This window comes from Channa argus, chromosome 9, assembly GCF_033026475.1.
Source record: "Channa argus isolate prfri chromosome 9, Channa argus male v1.0, whole genome shotgun sequence".
Lineage (NCBI taxonomy): Eukaryota > Metazoa > Chordata > Actinopteri > Anabantiformes > Channidae > Channa > Channa argus.
This window is the reverse complement of record NC_090205.1, coordinates 8402610-8425393: the sequence shown is the minus strand read 5'-3', so window position 1 is coordinate 8425393 and position 22784 is coordinate 8402610. Positions and strand designations below refer to the sequence as shown.

The window sequence follows — 22784 nt, the reverse complement described above, 5'->3', positions numbered from 1 at the left end:
TCACACCCATTGACATCGAAAATATGGCCTCTTTTGTTCAAGGCATTTTCTGACAGCAGTTATAAAGGCAGAGCAATTTATTCCTCCTATGAATGTCTCTACTGCCACCCATCTGCACAATTTATGGCGTTTTCACTGGGGTGTAAATGGCCTAGTTCCACGGGTTCTTTTGTATGGCCACAATTTGACAGGAGGCCTCTCTCTTGTTGGAGCTATTGAAGCTTTGGATCTAATGTGTTACATGTCTTTATACCATTTCAGTCCTCCCTGGGTTTTTTGTGTACATTTTATGCTAAAATGATAAGGTACAATGAAGGCACACACTTTAATGATGAGTGGTTTTTCTGAAGAAACACTGCGTCATGTCATTCATTTTTTAGTTTTTTTGTATCTTTTCCTCTCTTTTTCTTTTTCAATGAGTTGAATGTCATTTTTTTAAAATTATATTTGCAAAGATTTCAAACAAACCTCTTTCATGTTTTCATTATGAGGTATGTTTGTAGATATGTAAGGAAAATAAGGGATCTTTTGTTTTTTTTTTATTGACCCAAACATATAATTACAAAAATATCCTGTCTATAATCAACCAAACCAAAATAACCAACAAATAATTAGTAGTAATTTACTAGATACATTTAGAATGCACACTTTTTCACAGAACAATTCTAGAGCACAGCTATCTCCAGCCCCCCCCATTGTATCGTTTACATTAATCACGTGCAATACACACATTATCCATGATACTGGCAAGAATTGTTGTCTCTAAGCACAGCTTACTTTGCTCCCCAGTGATCTCACCTTGCCTTGTTGTTCTTTCTGCCCTTCCCGACCTTCACTTCCACTTCATTTAATGTTTTTTTTTTTTTTTTTTTTGTACCTGCCAACCCATCAACTACATGAACCATCTTTTTGACCAGAGCGGAAGCAATGCAGCATAAAACAAGAAAGTGTGAGGAAGTCAGAAACTCCCCTTTGACACCTAGTGCTCAGGGCAGCGTTCACAGTTTCACTCAAGCTTATCCAGGATCTGACACCAGGTGGACAGAAAGGAGGAGGAACTAAACCCACAGCTGTCAGGAGTGTTGGTGTGCATGGTTTTCTTCAAGGGACGAGTCATTTGTGTCACATGCCACCTTAAGGTTACAGTCATTACTGTTTTTGTCTCCAGAGTATGGTATCATTTCTCTTGTTTCGCCAACGACTACAGCATTCTAGAGTGTGCACTAATGCTAAGCAGAGATTTACACATACTGGGCAAGATTCCTGGCAGCGGAGCTAGAGCGAGCCGGGTTCATCACTCCAGGACACATGGATCTGGCGCCAAGCTTTGTAGAGAAACATTGTGCTTTTTGGCATATTTCTCCACCATTTCAGATGGACCAGCTCCCAATCGAAGCTCCAGCTGAGTGCTCATGGTGGACAGAGGGAGAATGAGAGTAGAGCTCATGTCACAGCGTGTGAGGATGGTCAGCTCTGCCAAGGAAGAGGCCACCAAGGGCAGAATGACACACTTTGAACAGATGATAGGGACCTGAGTGTTGGCCAACTGGGATCCACCAGAGGGAATAGATGATCTCATACAGGATGGGAGATCAGGACTGGGCTTGTCTGCTCTCATTCCTCTGAAGATTTAACACAGACATAGAACATGGTATGAAAGATGGTCTTGTGTGAATCAATGAGAGTACAGACAATCCCATCACGGATTAGGATTTGTGTTTTGGAAGAGTAATTATTAAATGGCACGCAGAGCTTCATCCTCTTTGCACGGTGAATCCATTATTAATCCTGTACAAAAGGGACTTTGTTGACTTTGGCCTAATGCAGAGTTTTGGCTTCCATTTTTTTATTTCACTTTTTTTTTTTTTTTTTTTTGTTTTTCCTATATATTTATGTAATCATCAGGTGCATCTCACTCACCTTGTTAGTAGAAGGGGATTTCTCTCTGAAAATAGTCTGTCCAAGCCCAAGGTATTTGCTTTTGCAGTCAGTACATGGAGAGCACACGGAGACTCTTTGGCATGCTACTGTGAGAGGTACTTCAATCCCATCTGGATAATTGATATCAACAGTGATCTTAACTTTTTTTAAATTTTGTATTTCTTAATTTAATTTTTAATTTGTAAAGGATCAACAAGAAACCTGTACGTTCACTTTTGCATCGCTGCTCACCTTCTCCTGTGGCTCTACATTTCACTGCTGCGTACTGTATTAGGGCAAAGGTTAACATGCACATGTGAAAACTTATCAAAGAGTGATATATTCATTTTCATTTATCATTAGAAGTTGACAGCTAGCAGCTTGTCATATTTAGCCAGTACTAAAAACTGGACCTAATTACAGTATATTGACCAAAGTCACTATCATACATTAAATCCCTGATTCAAATATTGTAACCTCTAACCCCACAGTACAACTTCAATAGGACTGTTTCTATAGCTCTGGAAAACCCCTGCAGAGCAGGATCCCGTCATATCACTTGCAGTTATTCATATCATATCAGTTTAGGTTAAAAAAAAAAAACTTTAACCAGGGTCTCCAGTTTGTGGATCGGGCAGCTTCTGTGTCTGATAAAGCTGTTATTTCAAAATGACATATATGCTGTTTCACTCATGATTGGCTAAATAGATGTTTTGGATCTGAATTGATCCTAAACATACAGTAGATGCTTAGACGATATTTTCTTTCTTCTGTTGTTTTTTTCTTATCTCTTTACTTCACCAGTCACATCTTGCTCACTGCAGTGTTGGCGCTTTGGCACCGACGCATTGACTGACATTACTGCAGAGAACAATGCACCACAGTGGTGCTCATCCGGTGGATGGGTCTCTGATGAGCTGCCATTCACGGCCTTTGATCTTTGTGTACTGAACATTAACTAGTGAGTCATTCTAACTTCTGCAGGCTTTGTCTTGTGATTGAAGATTACTGCTGTTGCACTGGTTGGTTCACAGTCACTGATGTTTGAAAACGTTTCTTTTGTTCTGTGAGTCAGTTCTACTGTTAATTTATGACCAAATTAGTAAGTGGCTGAAAACCCACAGGCATTGTTCTACTGGCCCATGATCAGGTTATGTGTTGCCTAATCACATACTTTCTACTTTACTCAGAATTGCTAATCAGCAATACCTGGTGATATTTAATGCCATCAGTAAACAGAATAGTTTAGTTTTCAAAACTATGCTCAAGATCATTATTACTTAGTGTTAAAGTTAACATTTTCAATTATTGAAATTAGTTAAGAGTGAAAAAGGATATAACAAAACAATCTTAAAACGGAGTCAACTTGAATGATGGTCCCCTAAGGGGTTTTGAATACATTGTTGCCCTCACTGCGTTTGTCACTTGCGGCAGGTTTTTTAGGAAGTCAGACTGAGCCAACTGGTTCAGAATCGGTCGGCCGCGTGTCATCTGCAGGTACGTGTCAAGGTCACATCTGCTCCTGGTGTGCCCTGAGTGGTGCCATCTGCTTTCATGAGTCAGCAAAATGTGGCATTGAGCAATAAGCACACAGGCTTCAGCTGAAATACTGTTTGTAAATGCGTTGAAGTTTTACTCCTCTTCATTTAAAGCAGTGCTACTCTGAGCACCTATTTGACTACTGTGGGTGTTGGAGCTGTAATAGAATTCTTTCAGTCTGGGTCTTCTCTACAACTTGGATTTGTCTCCGTCACGCTATCTAAATCAATGCATATTTGCCCTGCTCTTTATTACAGACGAGGAAGAGTACTTCATGCTGCTCCAATTGACTCATTGTAAGAAGTGTGTAGGTGGCTAAGATACCATATTTATTTCCTTTCCAACTTCAATTACAGAAAGAAGCCCTTATACGACAGAGACCTTCTGTATGCTGACATGCTGCACAGTATAGGTTGTAATCAGTATTGCTTTCCCATTGCAGTTGTGTTTGTGTATGCATACTGGAGAAACTAATAAATGGGGCAGAGAGCTCTGTTTATATAACACCCTACATGAGATTAGATTGATGAAATGTTAATGCAGTTGTCTTCATCATCTCTCTTCCTTTCTAAATTAAATTCAGTGAAGCTTTATGCGGAGTCATTGTGACCGAAAACACGTTGGTGCAGCGTCTTAGACAGAATTAAGTACATAATACAGAGAAAAAAAAGAAAAAAATATATACACACACTATATTTATTCTGTCACATCAGTAGCCTTGCTCTGTTGGCGGTTACTTATTTTTTTTGGTTTAACTTTTCTTTTGACTGAACACTGGGCCACTTAAAGCTTAAATTGACTGTTCTTTTGTTTGTTTGTTTCAAATCTCATTGACAGAGATTCAGAAGGTCGGAAGCTCTGTAAGAAAGTGAAGGTGGACCCGAGCTCCAAACATGGAGGAGCAGAGCTGCTACATTACAAGTGAGTAACCAGAACTCCGCTGCCTTTCAGACACCTTTTCTCACCTCAGTGCTTTTTGGAAACTACTCCCATGTTTGCAGCTTAAGAAGCAGGCTATTCACCCTTTACTCCTGCTGTGTCTTGCAGAGATGGGACCTTCCATACAGAGTACAACAGGCCCGTTACGTTCAAGGTGAGTGCTCAGCTACTATTCATAATCCTTGTCTGCACTATATTTGTTCTTTTTGTGTCTGTTATTACCAATGGCTCTTCACATTTATACATTTTTTCAAACTTGTTAACGATATTATACTTTCCTGTGCACCCCACTCTAGTATCTGTAATTTTTGATTATATTTATTGGATAAGAGTAATTTGCATGTTTTGATAAGATTATGCATGAAAATAAATAAATGGTTCTTTTCTTTCTAACATTGCATTTGCAGTTTGAAAATGATTTTAGAGCAGTAGTTATGTGTCTTGAAACGTCTATACAGAGCATTCCCATATCTTTTATGTTAAGTCAGATACAGTGTGGTGTTTGATTAATAGGTCCCCTCTGATTGCTGTTTTTTTTTATTTTTTATGTACAGCGATAAATCACACAGTAGCTATGTTTCATTATAGTTACTTTCAAAATTGTTCTAAATTTAATTAGCATTACATAGAAAGCAATGGTCAAAAAGTTTCTCCTCCTTCAGCTCAACATACTCAACATGTGTAAATGTCAGAACTGGGTTGTAAATTGTAACAGTGATTTATATAAAAAAGACTAAGTTTTGGACAAATTCCTCCAAAGGAAATTCGACATCTGGTGCTTTTTTCTTTTTGACTGACATGATTTAATTATTGTGTTTGTTAGTGATCCCCCATATTTCTTTCCTGACAGATCGAAGGATTTTTGAAACAATAAAACAACAAAATTCTCAGTTTAAACCATTGCAAAAACAGCAACATAATCATTAAATATTCTACCCATGTCCACACTCGTATTGTTATGATGCTGCTGAATGAAATATTTTCTGCTGTTGCCTCTGCAAACATATGGTTCATTATAATTACAGGAAATTTTACCAAGCCCATTAACAGATACTTAAAGATACTGAAATAGCTTTGAAACCTTTTAGATGCTCAAACATGTTGATCTATATGAGCCTCCATCTGGCACAGCCTACAGTGTTGCCTGTACTAAATTATAGAGTGACTTCTGCAATGCTCATGTAAATTGTTTGACAATTTCATGCCTGCGACAAGTTGTTGCATTTCTTAAAATTCCCAAAGATGTTATTCTGACTTCTGTCATTTTGTTTTTCCTTCATTCAGTCCATGGTAGCATTCTTGAAAGACCCATCAGGACCCCCGCTGTGGGAGGAGAATCCTGAGGCAAAAGACATTGTTCACATAGAGTCAGAAAAAGTAAGTAGTAACCTAAACAAGCCTGTTTTGCATGACTACTTGGCGACATCCAGTTGACAGAAAGTTAATGTTACAAAACAGGACAGATACGTATAAGATGGCACGAAAAAAGTTAGTCATGCGCGACCCCCTCCTGTCCTGCGGTGGGGCTCAATCAATTTCAGAAGTTGATAGTATTTCCACCTCTCTAGCACAAAACCAGGACTGTATACTTAAAAGACCTGCTCAGCGTAGTGCATGAAGTCAAATAAAACAGTCCTGTCTTTGCAGCTTAGAAAACATTTCCAATCAGTTGTCATCCACACAGGTCAGGCGGCACTCATTAAAAAAACAAAAACAAAACCTAAGACACCTATAGATGTATACTGCATTTTTAAAAGTGCTTTCATTTAATAGACATCAGTCCTGTCAGTTTTTGCCTGCCTGTCCTCTGGTGCCTGGAGCCTTGTTGAATATTTCAACAAAAGGTTATGCTGAATACAGTTTTTTAGGGAGCAGCTGAGCTCATGAAGTTAATGATGAGAAAGAGCAACTACCGTGTGGGCTGATCTACCCGTCGTCCAAAGAAGAAAGTCCTTGGCTTCGTACCGAGACAGTTAAATTTTTGTCTCATCAAGCCAGAGATTTTTCTCATGCTTCCAGACTTTAAATTTTGTTTATGTAAGAGACATATGGCAGCAGGCTTGCAGTTTGTCAAAGTGTCTAAAGACCTGCATCTGCTGAGTTGCTCTTCTTCTGACAGGTTCTCCTACGGTGTCTTCTGCAAGACTTCTGAAGCCCTGTTAGGTTGACCATTGAGCTCTTTGTGGTTGTCCTTGTTTACATGGACATAATAAGTGTTTTGCTATGCAGTACCTGTGCCCGGATTTATGCTTTGACTCAATTCTATCAGTGACTACAACAGAGAGGACTTCATGGCTCAGGTTTTGTCCTCACATGCAGTTTGATTTGTGGGATCTTTTAGGATGTACTATGCGAAGACGATTTATTTTGCCATGTAAACTCCAACCAAGTTCAAGATGCATCTCAATATTAATTAAAGCAGTCAGGATGCGTATTTTGGAGTGCCTCACCAAAGGGTCTAATTACTAACTTTCAGAAGTGCACATTTGTAATCGTTTCTAAAAACATATTTCTTTTGCATTATGGGTTGTTGAAAGCATATTAATGAAGAAATGGAAGCTTTTAAGCCTTTAAAATATTTGTTCAACACAAATGTGAAAAGTGCAGTGAATACTTTTGAAAGTTCCTGGATATACTGCCTTTTAAATGTGTTTCCTCCCTTTTAAGGACTTCAGAAAGCTGCTGAAGAAAGAGGAGAGGCCGATCCTCATGATGTTCTATGCTCCCTGTGAGTTGTTTTATTATTACAGTGTTCAGTCACTCACACTAACAAAGACAAGTGGTTCTCTTTTGCTAGGCTGAACATACTCTGACAGAACACAGTGTACCAAGAGGAACTGACAGCAGCTATTACTGTCCAGAACATATGAAATTAACTTAGCATATAAGATGCTGTATTTGAAGACAGAGTATGCTGTCCAAGTATCGGGACTAGATTAATGCACTTGGGCATATAGTACTTGGCAATGATACACTGTCCCAGTAAAAACTGCGATGAGTTGTATGACATTCATCATACCTGGCAACGCACTTTATCTTTTAATATACTGTACAGGTTTTATTTAATATAACCGAGAATAGGACCACAGCTAATGAGTTTTTTCTTTACTGATAAACGTCTCAATAATATATTTAGTTTGTCAGTAAACTGTTAAATTGCACATCATCTGTCTCCAAAGCTCATACTGAATGTCATGCTTGTTTTTCTGTGACCAGCAGGCCAAACCCATTCTTTTCTTTAAAGCAGTACATTTGTTAAAAACATTTTTGACCAATTCAGTTGATTTTCGAAATGACCAAGCAACTGTTTCGATAATTGAAGTTAACTGACGTGTTTCACCATTGAAGACTTAATGGTTTTGTCTCTTAATAGTAAATGTGCTCACTTGTTATGGTCAGCGGTTTTCACTGTATCATCTCTTTCACATCCGATGACACACTGCAAGCTGACTGAAACCATTCCCCTAGCAGATGATGGGAAATCTTTTGACATTTGTATCGACGCTGTCAGAGCATCATTTCCCATTGACTTCTCTGTAATAGCTTGTGCTGTTGTGTTTTGTGTTACGGTTGCAGGGTGTGGCGTGTGTAAGAGAATGCAGCCCATCTTTCAGCAAGCGGCCACAGAGACAAAGGGCAAATATGTAAGTCTGCTGAATCCTTCCCCCCCTGTGCATTTAGTAAGCTGTCCTTTTGCATGAACTGGCGCTGATTTGCAGCTTTCCCTTCTGTGATGTTTGCCGATTAGACAAGATGTGTCAGCAGTGAGTGTTTCGGTGGTTAGCTTAGCATAATGGCTTAGGGTTAGTTGCGGTTCTCACAAGCTGATAACCTCAGAAATTTCTGCACCACAGGCTTTGACTCTGCACGATAATACCCCAGATGGAAATCTAGGAGCCCCAATCGCCCTTTGCTGGATTTAATTTGTAGTTGATCTATGTTTGATTTGCAACTGAACACCAGAGATAGTTGATTCCATACCAATTGTAACTAGGTGTAGGTGTGTGTGTGTGTGTGTGTGTGGGTAATGATTTCAGTGCTCTTTAGTAATCAGTTGTTGCAATAAATGTTTGTTCCTTGTTTTTTTTTCCTGACACCTGCAGCTAAAATCAAGAGCCAGTGTCCTTACGGCTGAAGTTAACAACCTCTGTATAGATTTATTGTCAGTTTAGCCTGTCCAGCCTTTGTGTTTACTCCTCAACTTTTCCTTTCCCCCGTCAGGGGTGGATGGTTGTTGAAATAGTTTTTAATAGCATTGGAGAGCGATGCACAGTAAAGCAACTCTGTGATCAACTAGGGAAACAAATTAGTTGTGTTCATAAACACTTCCACCTCATAGAACTAGTAGAAGAATCTGAGAACATCCTGTATAATGTGCGCAGAGAGGAGAGAGCGAAGGAGTAGTGTGTCGTGTTTGCCTCACATGAAGCCGGAAATGAATGAAACTATAATAAACTACATGTTTGTTTGATTATGCTCATGAGCAGTGAGGATTTCAGCCTCTCCACTTAAAATGAACCTCATGTATTTGAGTACACAACACAGAGGAGTGTGTGTGTTTGTGTGTGATGCTGAAATAGATTTTCGAGTGTGAGGTAATTGTGCTGCTGCAAAGTGAAAGGTTTGAATACTGAAGTGGTGGTCAGCCAAGTTGTAAACACATTTCTCTTGTCGGTGTCATGGACTCAGGAAGCTGTAAAGGTGATGTCTAAAGTGTTGCGTCTCATCAGGCTGGAAAAACTCTCAGATTAATGTGGGGGCGGTTTAATTGTGTTATTTATTTTTATTTTTTTTAATACCTGTGCTGTATATCAGTGATAGTTATGAAAAACACTTGACTTTAAATATTGTAGAAGGTACAGTATGTCCTGACTCCTGGATCTGCTTCTATTGCAGAAATTGCTGTCATAAGTGTGTTTTGCAGTGAATCCTCCATCCTGGAATCTGTCAGGTTACAGTTGCAGAACAGTTTCAGTTTTTTTTATCTTTATTTCCCAACAACTAGTAGTAGGCGGGGACTTACTAGCTGCCATAGACATGAGAATGAGTGCTGCCATGTTTTTGAACTTGCAAACTAGAATATTGTAGAACTAGGAAACCACAGAACCAATTCTTTTGTATCAGCAAGTCACTTTGGTGCAGAATGAGCTGTTTCATCTGTTGAATTTTCAAATGTTTTCAAAGGTTCTCCGTGTCCAAATCCCTGGTACTTTTATCGATCCCCATAGGGAAATGGTTGAGGACATCTGCTACATTTAGGCTCCATTACTTAGGGTTTCAGTGTCTTGTCCAAACACTTTCACATATAGCCAGGTATAATTTAACAGTTACCTCAGGGTTTATGAATGGCTGTTTATTTATCTATCAGTGTATTTAAAGGTGACAAAGCACACATGCAGCAAACATGCTTGGCATTGTATACTGTGCACCAACCTAATGCCAATATGGTTGAAAAAAAAAAAAAGAGTTTCAACAGGCCTTACATTGGCTGCAAACGCTACACTTGGACATGTTAAATGCTACATTCATGCATAGTAACACCTTCTTGTTGGCAGCGTGCAACCTGCTAATAGAATGTTAATTTTAGGAGAATGTATTACTAACATCTAAAGAGCAGGTTCATGTTTTACCATAAAATTTGAGCTTACAGTGTATGTCGAGCTTAGCATTAGCCCTTCTTAAGTGATCCGTGCAGAAATGTGATTTTCAGTTTTGATAACAACATAGCCGTTTCTCTGATGCCACCCATTTCTGTTTCTTGTCCCACAAGTTTGCAGAGTCTTTTCCTCCATTTATTGATAATTTGCAGTAAAATGAGAATGGAAGTAGACCACTGCTGCTACTTTGCTTGTAAACTTTTAGTCCGGATGCAAAACAAAAGCACTCAAATTCTTCGAATCCATTAAATGTTGGTTTACAAGTTTACTGTTGACACACATCTAAAAACCAGATTTTAGTCCATTTCCATATTGCAGAAGAAAAACTCAAAACTCAAGTCATGTTGTGTCAGTTATTTAAATGAAAATGTCAATAAAGATTTGATCAGGAAAAAGTGAGTGTTTGATTACAGCCTGCTCATCAACATTCATTTTCTCCATGCTCATTCACAGTAGAGTCTCTTTTCATACTTGGAGTAATCCATCTTTTTTATTTTGGAGCTCTTTGATGACAACTAACCTGTTTTGATGTTTGATGTCCTTTCTCTGTCTCGTCTCTCTGCCTTCAATTTCCTTCACCTCCCTGACAACCCATGCCTACTTTTCTCTTTTATTTTGTTTTGTTAAGGTACTGGCGGGGATGAATGTGCACCCGGCTGAGTTTGACAGCCTCAAGCAGGAGTATAACGTCAAAGGCTACCCGACCTTCTGCTACTTTGAGTGAGTCGAGTCCTCTCATCTGTCTCACTTTAGGCTCAGCCCTCACTTCCAGGGCTCAGAACATCTGAGTAGGGACACTTCAAACAGAGAGTGCAGTCCAGGTCTCTTAAACACTAACGGACATCATGGCGGCAGACTTGCACCTTGCAAAGGTGATCTTCAGGGTCCAGAACTTGCTTTTTAGCAGGTGTAAAGGAGAGAGTTTCTGACAAGCTTTGAAATTGTCTAGTACTCCTTTTTTGGGAAAAGTAAACTCACAGGAGTGTTGTCTCCAGCTGGGTACCATTGTCAGAGAAGCATGGACACACAGCTTGAAGTATTGGTTAACAGACACTGTTTACATTCTTAATGACACACAGACAATGTGTCAGATGTTGAAACGGAGAAATAGTTTTTGAAAAATAAATGTGCATTTTAAATTGGATGCAACGCATCTCAAAAAAGCTGGGACAAGGACTTCTTTTCATTACGGTGTTGGATCCCATTTTCATTTAACAGCTAAGGAGATGCACTCACTGACCGCTTTATTAGGTACACCTGTACAATCTAATTGAAAAAATACAGCAGCTCTTTCGCCAATTCTAATTTTACAGTGTTTGTCCATTTTTAAGTTGAAACTGTCAGAAAGGTGATAATTCTACTCTGTTTATTATTGAGGTCAGGTGGGTAGTAAAGTTGTACAGGAATGCATTATAGAATGAGGTGGTTCTAATGTTTTGGCGCCCTCATTCATTTAGGTTTGTCTGGGAGGTTGAAAAAATGCTTCATGGCAGAGCTGCTGTATTGGATTGCTTTAGATTGAACAGGTGTACCTAATAAAGTGGCCAGTGAATGTATATATTTGTTTAATTTTTTTACTTCATGATGTCACAAATGTTTTCAAAGGGTGACATGTCTGGACTGGACAGGCAGGTGAGATTGGCACCTGGACTGCACCGTGCTGTAATTTGTGCAGATTGTGGTTTGGAATAGTGTTGGTAAAATAAGCAGGACCTTTTCTGAAAAAGGTGGATGTAGATGCATTTCACATATGTGGAAGTTACTCATTCTGGTGCATTAATGCAAACGCTTTAACTTGCATTCGAGGAGGCAGTAACAAACTTCTCAGTTTCAGCATCTAATATGATTTCTTGAGATGTTTTATAATCATCAGTGTAATTCAAACGTTTCTCTTTTTTTCCATTTTACACAACATCCTTATTTTTGTGAAAATTGGGCTTTGTCGCCTGGAGTGTTTTGTTCAAACTTCTCGTTAGCTGCCATTGGTTGCCGCATTGTTGGCTGTTGACAGTGCAGCATTATCTGCCTGAAGACTCGAAGCTAGTCAGCATTTTTAATTGTTAGCTAGTAAAACTAAATTAGGGCTTTGAATATACTGTACATTTTTAAAATATCTTGAACACCTAAAGGCCACATGTGACATTGATGTAGTACTTTAGAGTAGTTAGGGGAAATATATACTGTTTATTTTAGTGTTCAGTCTGGGTATCTAAATGTATGCATACAGGCTCAAAGCTTGTATCCACATTCTCATTAAGGGCTGAAGAGTGTGACTGATCGTGTTTGTTAAAGCAGACCCCCCCCCCCCCCCCCTCGCAGCCAGAGCATCCCTGCATCATCCTCATATTTACAGTGTTGTTAAATGTCTGCTGGTGCTCTGTAGCTCACAATCTTGTCTGCTTCTTATTCTTCCTGCACCCTTTTTTATCATCTGCATTTCCACATTAAATACTCTCTCATTCCAGTCTGGCCTTTTAATTAGACCAGGACTGATTAAGTGCCACTGTGGTTAGTCTGTGTGGGTGTGTGTGGGTGTGCGCGCGCGTGCCCTGTTCCTGTACGGGCACACGCATGCACATGCACATGCACTTGTGTAGCTGAGCCAGGGCCAGTCTGTTAGCCGAGAGCACATTAGTGTCAGCGCAGGACTGCCTAACGACCATTCAAGCCCATTGGCTGCAGTAATGAGCCCCTCGCTGATAAACAGCAACTAATCACTACAGGGTAAATCGGCATCAACACAGCTGGAGTTATCTCGCTGCTGCACCTGTTAAGACCAAGTGTCTAAGGCCTTGTACCTTTTCATTGAGAAAAATACTATTCTACTACCTCAACTTTCTATTAATTAAAAAGAAGTGAAAAAATTTCAGCTTCTTTGTCCTTGCTGTGTCCTTTAACGCAGAGAAACACACGAGACTGCAGGGCAAATGACATTTATTTCACATTACCTCTACTTGATTTTTACAGGGTTTTGGTGTAGAGATAAAGCAAGCAAATGTAGACTTGGTCATAAATCTCACTGATTGAATTCCAAGCAGTAACACTCGGCCACAGAACTCAGGTCACTTAAAATGCAAGTTTTTAAGCTGCAGATCGTGTGTGTGTGTGTGTGTGTGTGTGTGTAATATCACGTATCACCTTTAATTTTGCCTGCCCTGAATATGCGGTCATCACCACCCTTGCGCTGTTTGCAGATAACGCTGCCCAGAGCCAGTCATTGCTGACATTGATCCTTTGGGATGAAAGCCACCACATCTTTCCTGCCTTCATTAAGTTACAGCCGAAAGAGTAGATAAACTGATTCCTATGAAAACAATCCGCTTTAGTTTTGATTCCTTTCAGACTGAAGACCTTAAGATGTGCTTGAGGCTAATTTCAAACATTTTACAACAGGCTATTTCTTATATGCACTTTTAGGCCAGACTTAAAAAACGCAAGACAGAGCAAGTATCCACCCATGTTGAGCTTTTGTCAGTTGTCCTAAAACAATTACTTTTGGCTTTGACTTGTTGTGTTACTCAACGGTCTGACCCAGGGCTTTGTTTTACGTTATGTTATGTCTTTTTATAATTGTGTTTCCATCCTGTCTTTACATCTGTTGTGTTGGATATGATGGAAAATCAGACTTCACACTAAAGCCATTTCCAGTTATGCGCTGAAATTCTGAACATATGTGGAAAAATAAATTGTCCCATCACACTGAAAGTTGACCCCAAAATCATTTTCTGTTTTTACTCTTGTTTATTTGTGTTCAGGTTTTTCTGGTCTTAAACCATTATTTTGTTAAACAACAGTAAAAACATTAAAAATTGTCAATTAGATCTTTAAGATTTTTTGGAAGTTAAATGTATTTGTCCCCTGCTTGGATGGAAACATCTTTGTGGAGGATGGAAGCTGTTATCAGCTTTGATTCACATCAGCGACAGTTTTCCAACTCTGACTCCTTTTAATGGTCAAAACACATCTACAAACCAGTTGTCTTTTTACCAATAAATCATTGTATACACTGCTTTAACGTACCTGCACTGAACATACAGGTGTCGGTGCAGGAGTGTATATCCCTCTACAGCAGTGCTTTGGCACTTTACCTGCGCTTTGGGCTGGCTGCACTTTCTGTTGTGAAAAAATGAAAACACATGAAAAAGCTTTAACCTTCTCAGATCCATGTAGAGATGCGTTAAATGATTTGTGTCATCATTATTACTTTTGTCTTTTAGGAAGGGGAAGTTTCTTCACCACTATGAAAACTACGGAGCCACAAGCAAAGATATTGCAGACTGGATGAAGAAGTGAGTATGGTCCTGGTCACTTTCATGAACTAATTCAAGTTGCTTAAAATACAGAGCAGAGCTCCGTCAGTGCATCTCACCTTCTTGCATCTCACCTTAAATGTCTGGCATCACTTTTTGTTTGACCATCACTGTGGTCTTCATCGCAGCTTTTCTCGGCTCGACTCACCTTGCCACAGTATCATCAATCCACACTTCTTGTGGATTCTTGTTCTTGTCTCATTTATCTTTCTCACCTTGGCTCACACGCTCTGCCCATAACTCCCAGTCTCACACCCCCTCTTGGCTCTGCTGCTTTTCTCTCCTCTCCATCTCCTTTTCCCACTGGTGTTGAGGGGCTGGCAGCAAAGTCACCGCTGTCCACTGGGCCACAGCCAGAGCAACAAAGCAGAGCTTTCAAAGGAGACAGTGGGATAGGCATAGTATCTATTCCAGATATAGCCTCTACAACTCCTCCTACATCCCTGAGTGTGTCGAGTCTAGTTTCGAGCCCATAAATAGACAGAAGTGGGCAGAGTCCGTATCCTTAGTGATATATATGTATCTGTGCTCTCACACCAATAATGTGGGACAGCACAAGTGGTGTGGTATGTGCTCTATAGAGGCAGCACAGAAGAGAACTGCATCTCATGTTGCAGAAGAGCAATCAAAGATGTCATCTGATAAAGTGTCTGGTAAACTCTGATCCTGACCCTTTTCCTGTATCAGTGAGATGTATATTAGACAGTTGACATTCTGGATAAAAGGATCTTCCAATACCAGTAGCACAGTTCTAGTCTTTTCTTTTAAAAGATGTCCTGACTCGTGGCTTCTGCTCACGCCAGAATGTGTGATGACAAAAGATTGCAGAAGGGAAATGTGTGTATGTGTGTGTCTCTTTAAGTGGCGTATGCGTGCGTAAGTGCAGCGAGTGTGCACAGGTTTACTGTATGTCTGTGTCCACGTACTCCTGGCATTGCGGCCCTGTGCTCCGTAATCGAAGCCTGGCTGCTTGGTGAGTGTGAGACAGACAGGAAGTGTGACATGTTGGGTGGAGTGTAGGTTACAGCTGTTATTATTAATATTAATATTATTATTATTATTTTCCTCCATACAGATTTAAACACCAGCTGGAATTTGTCTGCCTGTTAAATGCCCCTTTCCTCTTTCGCTCTCTCTTTTTCCCCTCTTCCTGTTTTAGCCCTCAGCCTCCCCAGCCAAAAACCCCTGAGGTGCTGTGGTCGGAGACAGATTCTGCCGTCTTCCACCTGACTGATGAGTCTTTTGACAGCTTCCTGGAGGAACATCCCTCGGTTCTGGTCATGTTCTACGCCCCTTGTGAGTAAAAAAGCAAGCTGAAAAACTGCAGAGGTATAATAAATTATTTGATGTAGACTGTACTTATATTTTTTAACCATCTGAAATTGCAATTTACATTTTTATTACTAAGTAAAACATAAACTCTCACATTTTAGAAACGGTCATCAGCAAATGTCTGACGTTTTTTGCTGAAGATTTAATAATGAATTGTCTGAATTGTTAACTATTAGTTATTAATTATTTATCCTTTTTAGGCTTTTTGAACAAAAAACATAAGTGTCTGTGGTGCCTACTAAATCATTTTCTCAGGACTGTTGGCAATGTTAGTTTACTAAGAAATAGTTTTTCAGCAGTACTTGAATAGATTCCACCTATGACAAGTATAAGTGATTGAACATATGTACTGTAGTTTACAAAGGGACACACCTGCTTGTCCCTTTTTATTTTTTATTTATTATTATTATATTTATTTTTTTTAAGTCCCATAATTCACTGTGTGTGTGTGTGTGTGTGTGTAAAGTCAAAGGAACTCTATGTAGACTTCACAATAAAGTCTGGAAACTATTGTCAGACTTGCCCTTTTCCAACCCTAGAAATATAAATATAAATAAAATTGCTTTCAGAAAGGAAAATAATGTTTTCGATTGTAAAATATGTGCAGCAGTGTGTCCGAGGATTTTCACATTCCTTCGTGCTGTGTAAAACAAGTTCTTGCTAATTCTCTGGGGTAGAATTTAGTCACACAAATAACATCACGCTCGCGGTGTCAGGTTTAATCTTAACATTTAGCTAAAGTTAGTGAATAAAGCTGAAAAACGGGAACTCTAGCATTTTGTGTGTCACGCTCACACACAAGCTCATCACATCAGAATGCTTCGCTGTTGCCATATGGTTCACATAAGCCTGCTTGTCAGTTATATTCACGCACCAAGCTGCTGCTGTCATTGGGTTAGTATTTTTTATTTATTTCTTTTTTTTTTTTGTTCAGTTTCACATTGCTTTGGTCCAAATCCCCCACATGTAAGGAAGCTGTCCAAAGGAGATTTTGTATGTTGATAAATGCAAAATGTAGTACTGCAACCAGTTGTTGAACCTATCGTCTTGTCTTTCAGCTACTCCGCTTCTGACTGCCTTCTCTCTCTGCCTCCCCTACCTCTCTTTTCTTTGCTGGAGTCTCAGTCTCCACATTGTATACATAAATAAATGAATAAATAAAAGTAGGACCCTTTCCCCTAGCTTTCATCATAATGATGATTCATGGTTTTCAAAATGTCATCTCATCCTTTGCTGCAAAGTTTTCATACCTCCAGGTTGCTGGAAGCACTGCACTCCTCCCAGAGGGTAAACACACTCTCCAGCTGTTGAAGTGATTAAAAACATCATTTACACTCTCACTGCAGTGGGATCTGCTAGATGCAACTTTCTCATTATTCACTCCCTAATGATAGGTTCTTTCTTTTTGTGGTTTTAATATAAAAATATTAAAAAGTACTAAATGGTGAAGTACTGTATTGTTATGGGTTAAGTGCCTGTCAGCACATAAAGTGGTTAAGTGCCACCTTTGACTTGTTTTTTATCTACTGTACATATTTTGCCATAATTACCATAATGAATATTGCTTGAAAAATTTTCAGTATTAAGTGTGTATGGGGCTGTGTTCTTTAACTGCAGACTGCTCAGAATGTTTGTGTCGCTGTGTATATACACAACTTGGTGTTAGTTATATTAGATGGGTAGTATAAAGAATGTACCGACATTTAATAGCCATAAATATGATCCACTGAAAAGGAAAAGCTAAATAGCATCACTTAATTAAACCATATAGATTTCTTCTTTTCCTTTGGGCTGTTCCGTTTCAGGAGTCGCCACAGCAAATCATGTGCCTCCATCTAACTCTGTCCTCTGCATCCTCTTCTCTCACCCAAACTAACTTCATGTCCTCTCTCACTACATCCATAAATCTCCTCATTGGTCTTCCTCTAGATGTCCTGCCTGGCAGCTCCAACCTCAGCATCCTTCTACCAATATATTCACAATCTCTCCTCTGAACATGTCCAAACCACCTCAATCTGGCTTCTCTGACTTTATCTCCAAAGCATCTAACAGGATCTGTCCCTCTGATGTCCTCATTCCTGATCCTGTCCATCCTAGTCACTCCCAAAGAGAACCTCAACATCTTGAGCTCTGTTTCCTCCAGCTCTGCCTTTGTCTTTTCTTCAGTGCCACTGTCTTTAAGTTGTACAGCATCGCTGGTCTCACCACCGTCTTGAAAACCTTTCCTTTCATTCTCGCTGATACTCTTTTATCACACAACACACCTGACACTTTCCTCCACTTGTGCCAACCTGCTTGCACTCGCCTCTTCACCTCTTTTCCACACTGTCTGTTGCTCTGAACCGTTGACCCCAAGTACTTAAAGTCCTGCACCTTCTTTTCCTCCACCTTCTCCCTGCTCTCACTACAAATCACAAAGTCATCTACAAACATCATAGTCCATGGAGATTCCTGTCTAATCTCACCTGTCAGCCTGTCCATCACCAGAGCAAACAAGAAGGGGCTTAGAGCCAATCCTTGATGCAGACCCACCTCCACCTTGAACTCCTCTGTCACACCTACAGCCCACCTCACCACAGTCTTACATTTACATTTCCATGCTGTTCTTTAATAACCTCCTTCCCATCTCTATCTCTCTGCCTCACCACCCTGTACAAACTCTCCCTCCTTAGTGTCCAACCTAGCAAACAAGCCTCTGTTTGGCCTTTGCTACCTCTACCTTCACCTTACACTGCATCTCCCTGTACATCTGTCTTCTCTCTTCAGTCCTCTGTGTCCTACTGCTTCTTAGCTGACCACTCCTGAACTTCCTCGTTCCACCACTAAGTCTCCTTGTCCACTTTCACCTTTACTGATGACATCCAGAGTATCATCCTACCTGTCTCCTACCTGACTTCCTGATCACAACTGTGATTGGACTACTCCCTGGACTGCTGTGATTGGGGAGTAGTCCAGTCATCTGAAAGCACCACCCAGACCCTGTCTCATGTCCTCTGCTCACCTTAGTCCTCTTCATTTCTCACCACCAGAGTCATTTTACACACCACCATCCTGTGTTGTTTGGCTACACTCTCCCCTACCAATAATTCGGTGTCACTGATCTTTCAGATTACGTCTACACAAGTCACCCTATATTCCTGCCTCTATCTATTTAGACTATTTGAAATATAAAAATGGTTATGCAAGATGCCCTGACAAGGATAGAAAGGGATGCTGCATGCAGGCAAGAAGTAGCCAAAGTGCATACTAAGTTTCAGTTATGTCTTTTGCATGTTTCTTAAATATATAAAACATGTAAATCATGCAGCTTTGAAGATGTAAAAACTTATGAATCCTTCATGTTGCCCTCTGAATCTGAATTTCCTGCTATGCTAGGCACTATTCCTTGAAGAAATTTACCAACACAGATGAATAACTATATTATAGATATTGGTATATGGTATATAAAATCATCAATAGAAAAAACTTCTATATAAGGTTTTCCAAAATAAATGAATTTGTAGTATTACATACAACATACTGTGGTCAAACATTACCTTCAGGGTGGATCTTCAGTGGTCAGCTGCATCAAATCATTTCAGATCACATTTAAACACACAAATATCTGCACATCCATTAAACATTTCAAAGACACATTTTGCACAATGGTGCAAACATTTATAGCACACAGTTACACAGCAAGTTTCTGTATATCTCTCACACACACTCACACACACTCACACACACACACACACACACACACATAGATGCCTGGCCTTGCTGCTTCAATGCAGTTTCTTAATGGCTCTTCTGTCAGAGTGAGATTAATGGTCTTCCAACTACCACCATCAGCTTGAATTCCACCTCACCACGCGGCCATTTTCACCGTCCTCTGTACAGCCCTCCATGGGGGTTATGTGCGTGCAGCTCCTTACGGAGCTAACTGCACACTCTGGTTCGCAGAATGAACTTAATTAAGTCCCAGACCAAAACAAAAGTCCTCTCTGCCAGTGTTGTTTTACGGAACCACAGCACACGTTAAACCAGAAAGGACTTTGCATTGGCAAGAATCTTGCGATACAATATCCATCACAATACAAGGGTTACAAGTTGATATATTGCGATACTGTTTTCAAAAAATAAGAAAGATGTCTTCATGCCAGCCTTAACAAGGCTGGATACCTCGTCAGAACGTGTTTAATGCTTACAGATTCAGCAGGTGGTAATGTCAAAGAATTTCATAATTTTGGGATTAAAAATTTTCATTTTTTGGGGGGGGGGAATTTGTGATGCATGCTGCAATGTTTTTATGTTGTGTTTTTTTAATTGCAAGGTCGTGGGCAATTAGATTAACTGTTGCAATCACAACATCGCAAATTCCTGACGGGACTCTTAAATCTTTGAGTTTGAGGTACAGCTGGCACATCAGGACATTATTAGATCTGAATGGCAACTTAGCAAACGGCCACAGTCTCAGCTTACTGCTGCAGAAAAAGCAGAGAGTATGACCTTACAGCACCCAAACGTTTTCTGTCAAGCAGAGGGGACTCACCAAGCTTTTTTCTTTTCGGCATGCATCGATTTTTATTACAGCTACAGCAGTGTGATGCCAGTTTGTGCGTTCCCTCAACTCTCAGCTCTTTTCCCCCCACACTCTGTCTGAATCAGCAATATTTTGGTTGTTTCTGACCCCACCCCCCACAGAGACAGACACACACACACACACACACACACACACACTCTCTCTCTCTGGCCATGGCCCTCATGCACCACTTGTACTGAATGTTCAGCAGGGATGATGCAGAGCACAGAACGGACATTTCTCTCTTACTCATCAGTTTGAAGGGTCAGACAAAGTCCTTTTTTAGTCACCGTTTTTCTGGTAAGAAAACACAATCTGCAAGATCACATACCACAGTGACTCAGTTGAAAGAGAAGTAGCTTTTTTTCCACGTGGCAGATCAAACTTGATTTATAGCCTGCACCAGCACGGCAATGTATCTTGAAGAAAGGGATTCCTGAACTGTTATGACAAGGGCAATTTACTAAGTTTGGAAATTTACCAAGCTTGGTCAGTGCATCTGTCCTCATCCCAGATCAAACAGCATATTCACTGCACCTTAAGACAAAACATCCAATACACCGTGTGGGCCCATAGTTGTTGTTTCTTTTTTTATTTTATTTTTTTAAATCAATTGTAGATCCACAAATAAAATGTTTGCTTGCTGCTCATGCAATATTTATCACTCCTCCATACCCAACGTGGAATTTATTCACGATCCACAAACAGATTTATTGTCAACACATGTTCACACACACGCATACAGACACCACTACCTCAAGAGAGATGTTAGAGCTATAAAAAGCAAAAACACTACACACAAATGGTATTCTTTTTTTTTTTTTTTTTAATTAGTAGATAAAGAAGTACATAATTTGGCTGATGGGGATCTTTGGCAATGCAATGGAATTTATACCCTTAAGTTGACAAAGACACAACCTTTTCTATAGCTGGGATATAATTCATTTGATCATTTTTAAAATTTCAATGGTGTCATCATGAACAGTTTGATATATCACACTGGTGACGACTGATCTCATCCTTATCACCCAGTTCTACCCCCACTTCCCCTAGTTTGTTTTCTCTCGCCCTTTGTCCTTGTCTTGCTCTCTCTTCCACTACTGTACTCATCACTCACACCTAGCACTTATGCTCCACTCAAGTTTGTCTCCAGCATGCTTACACAGACACAAACACACACACTATGCCTCAGAGTGAAACATGTAGTAAGTAATTAGACGTGACTTAACTCCCCTGGTAAACAGGAGACACTCATGTTGTCTCATTTACAGTTTCACCCTCAGCATGCCAGCAGTAAGCCCACTGACAAACAGCAAGACACCAAAGAATTACAGCTGTTAATGCGCTGATTCGACAAGACAGCTCTGTGGATGTAATGTTGTGCAAAGATAACATCATTAAAGCTCTTTCATCTTTAATGCTGTGATGGTTAAATCATTTCCTTGGGAATATACAACACTCAGTCACTTCACACAAGGAGGTGTTAATATTGTGGCTGATCTCTCTTCAGCTATTTAGAACTGGTATGTTGTTTCTCATTGAAATGTGATTCTTTCTTCTGTCTCCCAATTATTGACTGTAGGATCACACTGATGGCTGATATTTGTAGATCCTTATTAATGTACATATTGGACCTAAATAAATACATTTTATAGTTTCCATGTTTTTTTTTGTGTGGTGTGTGTTTTACTTATTTATTTTTTTTAGGGCAGCATGGTGGTGGAGTTGCATGTTCCCTCAGTGCTACCTTGACCGTAGATGTGAATGATAGTTAAGAGTTGTCTGTCAGTGTATGTTTGCCCTGGGATAAACTGGCGACCTGTCCAGGTTGTACCCTCCCTTTTTGCCCAGCGACAGTTCGGGTAGACTGCAGCAAGCCTGCAATATGTTCATATCCTATTTTTCATGTTTATAGTAATATATCCTTCCTCATACAGCTGTTATGGTTTTGAACTGAAACTGAATTCACAGCACAAATGTTTTCCCATCCTGTTTGTTGCAGACATCCCATCTCCCAAGTTCAGGGAGTCTCCTGCATATCAGTAGCAGCTCCCTAATGCCTGCAAATTCTATACAATCTCCCAGACAATTCCTCTGTACTTGTCACAAAAGCACCTATCTGTTGCCTTTGAGTGCAGGGTTAGTTTAAGACTATAACACTTGGACTTACACTGTCTGAGTTGCTGCCATGTGATTGGCTGATTACATTAACAAGCAGTTGAACAGGTGTAACTACATTTTCTAGTTGTAAAGAGAGTTGTAAGAGTGAAATAAACATTACTAAAACAGCCAATCTGATGTTCTAAGACTTTGCACAGTGCTGTAAAAATGTAATAAGCCTTAGAAATCTGACATGAGTCTAACTTAAACATGTGATTGGAATCCTTTAGGGTGTGGCCACTGCAAGAAGATGAAGCCAGAGTATGATGAAGCTGCTGAAATTCTCAACAAGGGCGAAGATGTAAGTTTCATGACCTTTTGTTTGTGCTCATGTGCACAGCATGCTTTTCTACAGGCCTGTGTGTT

General features: G+C 39.9%; 1 protein-coding gene across 1 annotated transcript in view; it reads left to right on the top strand.

The window, feature by feature from the left end:
* The window catches only part of pdia5 (protein disulfide isomerase family A, member 5), a 51261-nt gene that overhangs the window by 13213 nt on the left and 15264 nt on the right, over positions 1 to 22784 (top strand). The window contains exons 4-12 of the mRNA XM_067516100.1: positions 4297 to 4380; positions 4507 to 4552; positions 5683 to 5775; positions 7066 to 7126; positions 7975 to 8042; positions 10684 to 10775; positions 14273 to 14344; positions 15525 to 15661; positions 22649 to 22719. Of these exons, the coding sequence (XP_067372201.1) occupies positions 4297 to 4380; positions 4507 to 4552; positions 5683 to 5775; positions 7066 to 7126; positions 7975 to 8042; positions 10684 to 10775; positions 14273 to 14344; positions 15525 to 15661; positions 22649 to 22719 (724 nt within the window). The remainder of the gene's footprint in view (positions 1 to 4296; positions 4381 to 4506; positions 4553 to 5682; positions 5776 to 7065; positions 7127 to 7974; positions 8043 to 10683; positions 10776 to 14272; positions 14345 to 15524; positions 15662 to 22648; positions 22720 to 22784) is intronic.